Source organism: Sinocyclocheilus grahami, unplaced genomic scaffold (assembly GCF_001515645.1).
Source record: "Sinocyclocheilus grahami isolate Dianchi unplaced genomic scaffold, SAMN03320097.WGS_v1.1 scaffold316.1, whole genome shotgun sequence".
Classification (NCBI taxonomy): Eukaryota; Metazoa; Chordata; class Actinopteri; order Cypriniformes; family Cyprinidae; genus Sinocyclocheilus; species Sinocyclocheilus grahami.
This window is the reverse complement of record NW_015505495.1, coordinates 746,205-756,989: the sequence shown is the minus strand read 5'-3', so window position 1 is coordinate 756,989 and position 10,785 is coordinate 746,205. Positions and strand designations below refer to the sequence as shown.

The 10,785-nt window shown below is 34.9% G+C and overlaps 1 protein-coding gene across 1 annotated transcript in view; it reads left to right on the top strand.

Annotated features, from left to right (window-relative positions):
* Positions 1 to 263: 263 nt before the first annotated feature.
* The window catches only part of nkd2b (NKD inhibitor of WNT signaling pathway 2b), a 49,597-nt gene continuing 39,075 nt past the window's right edge, over positions 264 to 10,785 (top strand). The window contains exons 1-3 of the mRNA XM_016294337.1: positions 264 to 299; positions 2,205 to 2,301; positions 3,809 to 3,894. Coding sequence (XP_016149823.1) covers positions 264 to 299; positions 2,205 to 2,301; positions 3,809 to 3,894 — 219 coding nt within the window. The remainder of the gene's footprint in view (positions 300 to 2,204; positions 2,302 to 3,808; positions 3,895 to 10,785) is intronic.

Sequence of the window (10,785 nt, the reverse complement as noted above, 5' to 3'; positions counted from 1 at the left end):
CCTGCAGAAACCCTGAAACCGATTGTTTTGTGTCATTTCAAAGAGATTAAAGTTATAAAACACAAACTAAAATGCATAGCATTTCATTCTCCCACATGTGCATTCATTCAGAGTCAGCTTTCTCGCATGTAGTTTGACCTTTCGTCGTTTAGAAACCAGTTTGACACCATATTTAAAGCGGCCTGCTTTGATGTGCTGTTTGGAAAGATTCGAGTTGTGAGAATTTGTTTTATGCGAATCCCATAATCACAAAGAGCTGCTTGATGTGTATCATCACCCGCCGATACCGGATCAAACAGGTAAACACCTGCGAGCCATCATTGTGCAGGTATCTGTAGCGCATTCTTCTGATATGATGTGAGATTAAACCGTGTCAGGCTGCAGACCAGATAAACAAACCCATAATTGCAATGTCTGCAGGCTTTTTTCTCTTCCTGACAGTTCCTCGTCCAAAAACACGCAGCTGTTTGAATCGAATCAGAAAAAACATCGTCAAAAGCCTTATTGTTGCAGTGTTTTATACCACTTTTGTGGTTGGAAACTGCCAGTGAGTTCCTAAACAAAGCAAACACTATAATGCTGCAGAATTTCTCTGGGGTTCTGGCCTCAAGCGCTGGAATATCAATAGAGCTGCCAATAGTAATACATTAGTTGAAGAGTTAATAACATGAGACATTTAAGGCTGTTCAGTAGGACTGCAGAGAGATACATGAGCTTTTGTTTGAAATAAAAGAATGATTTATGCTGCTTATTGGCAAATCAGTATTGCAAATCTCTCCCCTCTTTCAGTATTGCAACAGATCTTTTCCACACGTGCAAACGCAATATGCTTTCATATCTTGTTTTTATTTATTTTTTTGTCTTTCTAAAACTAATTGATAATGAAAAATGTTCCTGTGGGGACCGTGCATGTTTGAATTACCAACTATTTGTTTTGCATTTTCTGAAGAAAGTGGTTGCTGTCTGGCTTAAGTGAAAAAATCTTTTTTTTTTATTAACCAAGATATTGAAATTTTGCTTAACTTATTAAAAATAACACATTTAAAATGAACTTTAAGCATACAAGCTATTTTGTTTTTAGTGTTTATTTGTTTTCTGTTTTTTTTAAAGAACATAAAATGTAAAAAAAAATTTTAAGTTGTACATAAAACATTATTAGAGTATGTTTTACTTAAAAAAATTACTTTTAATTCAATATGTTACTATTTCTTTGTAACTGTTAGTGAAATTTACTAGTAATTTCTAAGTGAAAATTGTTTCTACTTGTTTCTAGATTTATAATATCAGCCATTTCTTGGTTATTAGCCTTAATGTAAAAATGATTATTTATCGGCTGATATTTAATTCTAAATAAAAGCTATTTACTTTAGTTTTTAGAGTGTATTAATGTTTATTATTGGCCATTTATCAGTTATTGGCCTTAATTGGAAAATTATTATTTATTGGCCGATATTTAATGTTTAATACGAAATAAAAACTAATTCAGTTTTTAGAATGTATCAATTTTCTTTATATAGTCGATTTAAAATAATGGCCATTTATTGATTATTGGCCTTAATTTTAAAATTATTATTTATTGGCTGATATTTATAATTTAATTTAAAATAAAAACGGTTTATTTTTGTTTTTGGTATATCAATTTTCTTCAAGTAGCATAGATTTATAGTATCGGCCATTTATCGGTGATTAGCCTTAATGTGAAAATGATTATTTAGTGGCCGATATTTATTATTTAATTTGAAATAAAACAGTTTATATTAGTTTTTGGTGTATCAATTTTCTTTAAGTAGCATAGATTTATAATATCGGCCATTTATCGGTGATTAGCCTTAATGTGAAAATGATTATTTAGTGGCCGATATTTATTATTTGATTCAAATAAATCTATTTACTTTAGTTTTTAGAGTATCAATTTTCTTTAAGTAGTATAGATTTATAATGTCGGCCATTATCAGTAATTGGCCATAAACAGGAAAATACTAATTATAGTAGGTTAATACCATTTAGTAGTTAAAAATCAGCCTTTTCTGTCCCAGTCACAAAGGGATTATTCAGCTGTTGTTTCTAGTATCATATGTCAGTGTGAAACAAGTTTAGCTTCTCATTCTGATGCTGAAATCCTTGGGTTCAGGTCTGGTGTCATGTGTGTTGCTTCGGATGCATCTGCTGAATGACTAACATGCTAAATGTGACGATACCATCAGGAAAGAGAAAGATGCAACTCTGGAGGAGCCGGCTTTGGATTTCAGCATCTGTGTAACTCATCAGAGACGTTAAACCACAAGCTGCCACGGGTTGAGAGTTTGTAAAGTCCCAGAGACGAATATGTGGAACAACATCACAAGCATGCTGAGGAGAGAGAGTAATAACAGAGTTTCAGTTGAGCTGTCATCAAGTGGGCGATTACATGTCATCAGCGGCGCCTGAAGAGTGATGATCTTTCCATTGTACTGCCTTCAAATCTGAATTTGCATTTTTGTTCTGAATTTTCTCATTGCATCAAGCGCAACGTAATTAGTCATGTCAATCTTCCACTGTAAGTACACTAGATGCTTTCCTGAGGTTGTGCTGGTGTTTAAAGAGCTCCAAAAGTTGGAAAAATGCATCATCAAACACTCATTTAGAGATTTTTTACTTTTGTAGAGAAAATGTGTGTTGTTTGAAAATTCTAAAATTGAAAATTGTTTGAAAGTGTAGATGTTGCTCAGATCCCTCTGTCAGTGTAAGAAAAGTACAATCTGCAAATGTTGCATTTTGATTGATACACCAAAGTTAAATACTTGGTTTAATAAGTTCTTACCAAACACCTACGATGACCCCAAAAATTGTTCAGACATGCAAGTAATTTGAATCTAAATGCTCTTGCTTTTAGGGAAAATATGAGACAAATGCTGCAGGACCTTTTCTCTTCACTAACATCACTTTTATTCATAATTTTGCTCGGTGTGTTTGAATCCAGTGATTTTTAATGGATGTTTGAAGTCAGTTCTCCTCAAGTGTCTGTCAAGCAGAGGAACTGCCGGTATACTGTAAGTACTGAGGGCCTGTTTACACCTGGTCACTTAATGCGTTTTCTCTGATCAAATAGCTATCTGATTTGTTAAAACGGTTCTATTTACACTTCATTATGTGTTGAGCGTCTGCAACTTACTTTCAGTTTCATTTGCAGTAGTTTGCCAAAGACTAGATATATGCCAAATACTAGATATATGCCAAAGACTAGATGTATGCCAAATACTAGATAAATGCCAAATACTAGATATATGCCAAATACTAGATATATGCCAAAGACTAGATATATGTCAAAGACGAGATATATGCCAAATACTAGATATATGCCAAATACTAGATATATGCCAAAGACTAGATATATACCAAATACTAGATATATACCAAAGACTAGATACATACCAAAGACTAGATATATACCAAAGACTAGATATATACCAAAGACTAGATATATACCAAAGACTAGATATATACCAAAGACTAGATATATACCAAAGACTAGATATATACCAAAGACTAGATATATACCAAAGACTAGATATATACCAAAGACTAGATATATACCAAAGACTAGATATATACCAAAGACTAGATATATACCAAAGACTAGATATATACCAAAGACTAGATATATACCAAAGACTAGATATATACCAAAGACTAGATATATACCAAAGACTAGATATATACCAAAGACTAGATACATACCAAAGACTAGATATATACCAAATACTAGATATATACCAAAGACTAGATACATACCAAAGACTAGATACATGCTCCTCAAATCCACTTTCAGGGGATAGTTTTGTTGTGAACGGCTTTATTTCAAGAAGAGGAGCTGAAGAAGGCGAGAGATACGACACAAATCTGAAAGATTATAAGGTAAGAAATGCTTGTTTTTGTGCATTTGCTTCTGAGTCTGTCTGGTTATCCATCATAAGGTGAGTTAAGGCTGTGCAGTTAAGGCGCAATGCTGCATAAAAGCCAGACTGAAGTATAGCTGTGTAAATGTGTTTATGCCGCCTCTGAGCAGCATTAAACAGTGTTTAAAGATGCCTGAATGCTACTTCAGAAGCGCTTCTGTGCCAATTTGCAGGGGGAAAATACAGCAATACATGTCTTCCAAGGAAGCATCCTAACTGAAATCGAGCACAATATCTGACCGTTCTACAAACAAAAAGCACTTCTCTTGGAAAACCCAACTAATTTAAATCCATTTTTCCAAAGATTGTAGCATATGCATTAGGGCAGGGTTGAAAATACAGATTTTAATCGATTATTTTTTTTGATGAACCAATATCGATTTTTTACATTCCAAGAATCAATCTATGCTGTTTTCAGTCGATGTGTGAACAAAACTTAATGAAACATTATTTGTAGCGCCCCCCCTGCAATAAGTTAAAAAAATCGTTGTTACTTTTGATGTGAAACAAAGTCTCAGCTTTCAGATTCTGTCTATTTCATCATGAACCGATCACATCTTCCTATTTACTACTAGTTATAACACCAAATAAACATGAACGAACAATAGAAAGTGTTGAAAGAAACAGATCAACTTACTGAAATGAATCCTGTCTCATGTAATCACTCACTCAAGATTTCAATCGTGGAAAGATGTCAATAAAACAGCATGTGATCAGTATGTCACGTAACGTCACATTTACCTCAGGAAAAGCCATTCAGTGACCATAAATTCCATAGCTAGCTAAAAAAAAAATCACTCTAGAAAAGGGTATTTTGCTAAATATGTGCACTATATTACATATTCATTATATTTTTACTTAACCTGTTCTTAAATATCTAATGCATGTTTGAAGAAATGAAAACAAGTTATGACATCCACGGGTAAAATGTTTATATTTCAACAACAAACTGGAGTAGAAACATAATTATGTCATTAAAAAGTTATTTTAAATATATTATAAATTATAATCATTTGATTATAAAAATTGCCTTTTTTATTAAATTTTTTAATGTATGTTTACAAATATAATAAATATATATTATAATATAAACATATTATAAAAAAAAATTTTTGCTTGTAAAAACTGTCTAATTTTTTAATGTTTGTTTACAACATTATCACAACAGTTCATTTAATAATGTACCAACTGACAGGGTTTATCGAGTAGTTTACTGTATTAGTTGAGAGAGATTTTTTTCTTTACCTGATTGTCTATATATCCAAGTGAATCGAGATCGAAATTGAATCGAATAGCAAGCTTGTGAATCAACCTCAAATTGAATCATGAAATTTGTCTCAATACCCAGCCCTAGTTTGCATGCTGCTAAGATTTTCTAATAAGATATACACAGCAGCAACGAATACTAAGAAAAACTGTTGTTTTAGCACTGTTTTTATCATTTGTGGTGCATTATGGGATTGCTTTCTTCTCAAAGGGTGCATTTGATGCTGCCTTACCATTTGGCCCATATATGTGACCCTGCAGCACAAAAGCAGTGTTAAGTCGCTGGGGTATATTTGTAGCAATAGCCAACAATACATTGTATGGGTCAAAATTATAAATTTTTCTTTCATGCCAAAAATCATTAGGATATTAAGTAAAGATCATGTTCCATGAAGATATTTAGTAAATTTCCTACCGTAAATATTTTTGATTTGTAACATGGATTGCTAAGAACTTCATTTGGACAACTTTAAAGGTGATTTGCTCAATATTTAGATTTTTTTGCACCCTCAGATTCCAGATTTTTAAATAGTTGTATTTCAGAAATTGACCCTTATGATTGCTTTTGTGGTCCAGGGTCACAAATGGCATCTTAGAGACTAGATTTGCTATGCTTTTATAAAAGTAATCCATGAAATCCCTGAAGCGTCGGACTATTCAGCTGTAAGAGAGATTCAGCTGCAGCTTTTTCCCTGTATCTTGGTCAAATCGCTCAAGAATCCAGAGCTGCACCGCAGAAGGAACACAGAGAGCTGCTGCTGCTGTTGTTTTAGTCGTGTTTGGCAGCGGGACAGCGCCGCTGTGGTTGTTCCCCGGTGGGATTGATGGGTTTTGACGTGCCGTCCCCTGCGGGGAAGTTTGGCGGTGGGACTGTGACATCAGCGGCGGGCGTTGAAGGTGCAGAACCAGAGGTTTTTGTGATTGACAGCTGTTTTAACTAACAGCTGAGAGTCGCGGTTAGTCCTGGACAGTCGTGCATAACATCTGCGTGAACAGCGTTCGGATTATACAGTGATTTACAGGAGTGTGAGATTACCAGATTTAATTTTTTATATCTGTGCAGTTGATTTTTTGCTCTTTCTCCTCCATCTGAGGACTTTTGTCTCGTTCTTTGACCACACAATACTGCTATTTTCTGGCATGTTTTATAACATAAGACAGGTTGACAGCCCTAACCTTAGTGATTCATAGCAAAGAATAACATGCCTCATGGCATACGTATGTCAGTAACACTGTTCTGTTCATACTACACAATATTGCAATGATTTTAAGGCACTTTTTACTACACTTGTTGAGACAGAGATTTATTAATGTCTCTCGTTTAAACTTAAGTAATAAAAGCACTGTTAGAGCTTGTTTGAATCATTTCTGTGGATGGGTTCAAACTGTCCATTTCAAAGAATCAATTCAAAAGTCTTCGACTTTATTCATTGAATTAGACAGAAATTCACAGGAATGAATCAAATTGACTCACCTTAACAAGTTTGTTTGATTCATTTCTGTGGATGGGTTCAAAATGTCAAATTTAAAAGAATCAATTCAAAAGTCTCTGAATTGATTCATTGAAATGAACAGAAATCCACAAGAACGAATCATATAGACTCTTAACAAGTTTGTTTAAATTATTTCTGTGGGTGGACTCAAACTGTCCATTTTAAAGATTAAATTCAAAAGTCTTTGGATTTATTTGCAATGGACAGATATTCACAGGAATGAAACAAACCAACTCTTAAGTTAGTGTGAATCATTTCTCTAGATGGGTTCAACATATCCATTTCAATGAATCAATTAAAAATTCACTCTCAAAAATCTCTGAATTGATTCTTTGAAATGGACAGAAGTTCACAGGAATGAATCAAACCAACACTAACTCAGTTTGATTCATTTCTGTGGATGGTTTCAAACTGTCCATTTCAAAGAATCGGTTCAGTAAGTCGACCTCAAAAATCTCAAAAGAACTGATTCATTGAAATGGACAGAAGCCGATGTGTCTCAGTATGTCAGACTCTCTCACCTGTGCATGGCTTTGCTTCATTTCAATTAGTCTCCGAAGGATGCTGAAGGACGTCATAGTAAAAAGACTCTAACTGATGATTAACCTGCTCTATTAGAAGCCCTATAAAAGTCCTTCCCGTCATGAATGGGAAAGTTATTTGGGAAAATCTGACAGCGGCCTTGAGGGGAAACCATTAATGGGCAGGTCCAGGGTTTGATTTCATCAAAGTTTTGGCTCCGGTTTGTGTTTTGTCAGTCGTCAAGTCGACTCTTTGAAACTGTGAGCAAGAGCGCGGGAGACTTTTGAGTTGCGATAAGATGCGTTTAGGTTGTTTATTTCGGGTGGATGAAGTGAAAGAGGCACTTTCAAACCGGAGCTTTTGATTCGAGTCCATTTCAGGTCAGAGCTTGGTTGATGTGAAACTCTGGTTTGGACCGAACAATCAAACCATGAGTCACTAGACTGAACTAGTGAACTAGTTTGATTTATTTCTCTCAATCTCAATCTCTTACCCCCAGGGCATCCAATATGTAGGTGACTTTGTTTCTTCAGTAGAACACAAATGATGATTTTTAACTCCAGCCGTTGCAGTCTGTCAGTCGTATAATGCATGGCAATGGTAACAAAATCTATGAGAGTAAAAAAAACATGCACAGACAAATCCAAATTAAACCCTGCGGCTCGTGACGACACATTGATGTCCTAACACACGAAACAATCGGTTTGTGCCAGAAACCGAACAGTATTTATATAATTTTTTTACCTCTAATACACCACTATGTCCAACTGCTTTGAGCGCGCGCACGGCATCCGGTGCGTGAGGTGTGTACGCGCTCTGGCGTAGTTTACGTTAATGGGTGTGTTGATATCCAGCCGAAGAGCAATCAAGCATAACTTCAGGCGAGCAGGCTCAGAAGTTGGGAATACGTGGAAAGTCACTACTCCCGAATGAGTTCGCATGAGAGAACGTAATCTTTTATCGCCCAAAGCAGCTGGACATAGTGGTGTATTAGAGGTAAAATATTATATAAATACTGTTGGGTTTCTGGCACAAACGATCGTTTCGTGTGTTAGGACATCAATGTGTCGTCACGAGCCGCAGGGTTTAATATGGATTTGTCTGTGCATGTTTTTTTTACTCTCATAGATTTTGTTACCATTGCCATGCATTATACGACTGATAGACTGCAACGGTTAAAGTTAAAAATCATCAAATGTGTTCTACTGAAGAAACAAAGTCACCTACATCTTGGATGCCCTGCAGGGGGTAAGCAGATAAACATCACATTTTCATTTTTGGGTGAACTATCCCTTTAATGTGAAAGGTCAAACAATCAAACCATGAGTCACTTGATTGAACTAGTTTTGTTGCATAACTTGTTGCAGTTTAGATCACAAGCATTTTCTTGTGTTGCCATCTCACTTTTGGAATTTAGTTGCAAATTAATCTGCAATTTCTCATATTGTGCATATTTATGTCTAAGCATAAATGAAAACGAATGCATGTGTGCATGTGAACTAGGCTTATGAATCACGCTGCTGTCTAATCTGCTCTTTGTGATTTTTGAAAACACTGTAATCACAGTTTTGTGCTGCCATGTTTATTCTGCAGTAAACTGAATCCTCTTTAGCAATATCTTCACGAGTTGCAGGAATAACTAGTCATTGTTGTGGGAGCGGAGCACGTTTGATTGAAGGTTTTTTTGGAGTTGCTTCATTCTGTTTCCAGTGATCAGCAGCTGCAGCCTGTAAACTGTGTACTAAACATTACATGAATAGTTCACATTTTGTTAGCATTTACTAACTCTCATATTGTATTGGATGGTGAATTTTACCATCAAGTTCCTATAAAGTACAAAAGAAGTGTTGGGTCAAAAATTGCACTGTTGAGAGAGAGAAAAAACATTGGTGCATAAGTCACACTTTATTATTACATTCAGAAATAATGTTAAATACTGGTAAATAAAACAAAACTTTGCACATTGTAAACATGTATTTTAGTTCCCTCTTTCCACAACAAATCATTTAAATTAAATGCTATTGAGAACAGAAAAGGAATGAAAAATATACGTTTAAAATAGACACAATTCAGTCATTCATTCATGCATTTCAAACAATATTTATTATAAACGAATATTTGTTTATTATAACAAACAATATACATTTTTTTATATTGTTTTGCATGCTTGACATTAATTGCATTATATAAGTCACTTTGGAAAATAAGTCAGCACGTTTCCGATGATTTTGTATTCAGGAAAATACAGTAATCATGCACTCTAAAAAATGCTGGGTAAAATATGACCCAGCGCTGGGTTAAAACAACCCAATAGCTGGGTTTGTCCCTTTTTAACCCAGCGCCGGGTTATATTTAACCCAGCATTTTTTAGAGTGTGTACAATAAGACTTGTGCATATGACTGCGGGTGAGTAAATGATGGCAAAATCTTAATTTGTTTTGTCATTTTTCACTTTATTTTTCATTAAAAATGAGTTCTCTGGGCTCTTGAAGTTTAGGCTGGAAAAACGGCAAGGTAAATATTTATTGTGCCAATCTATTCTACAGTATTTGAAGCCTCTTCATGTTTCGAACATGAGAACACGAGTTTATTTCTGTCTCTGTTTCTCTTCGTAATAGTGAGGAGTCGTGCCATGCTGGTTTATAATGCAGTTGAGCTGGTGTAAATTATTTTCCAGACCTCATATAAAAAAATATTTTTATAGACTGTCTACATGTCATTTCTCTTTGATGCTGCAACAACTCAACAACTACTAACTACTGCAACAACAACAACTACTTGTTACCATAATTTCCTCTGATTAAAGTCGTTCAGTTGCATAAGTTTAAGTCGAATCGAATGACGTGATTTTGTCGCTCATCTCTAGGGATGCTTTGACATTTGTCGAGCCGCTCGTAGTGTTGTATTGTCATTATAAGTGCGGTTTGACTCTGTGCCCCAGAGCAGCTGTAATTCTGTCCTCTAAATGAACTGAAAGCAGACACCTCCACACGGACTGATGCTCGTGCTCGCGGAAAACCAGAGCAGATATATCATCTGACACTCAGTGTTTAGGAATCTCTGTAAGGATGACGTATGTCTGGATTACATCAATGAAGTATATGAGTGCTTTGTTTTCTACCTCACCTCGCTTTTTACGATACAATACAGTTTCAGAGCAGCTTCACAGTAATAAACAGGAAAATAACAGAAGCATTCATGCAAACTCCAACTTTAGTTTTCTATGCACAGAACATTCCATGTTGGTCACATTCTTTGTCATTTTATAGTAATTTTCAGATTTTCATACATTTGAAGCTCCATTAACAGCAATTGTGGCATAAAATCCATTACCACCAAATAGTTTCAGCTAATCTTTCATTTTTTTTAAGCAAATATCACAGTAAGGGATAGCAAAAGAGTTTAAACCTCGTATTTTTAGTTGGAGGCCTTTAAGTTATTAATTTTATGATTTGATTTGTATAGTTTTCTAAATTATTAAGGCTGCTTTTTTAAAGCAGATAAACTGTATAATTCCCACAAATGGTGTTTTCTCCATGCAAACAGTCTCTTTCTGTGTAATCATGATG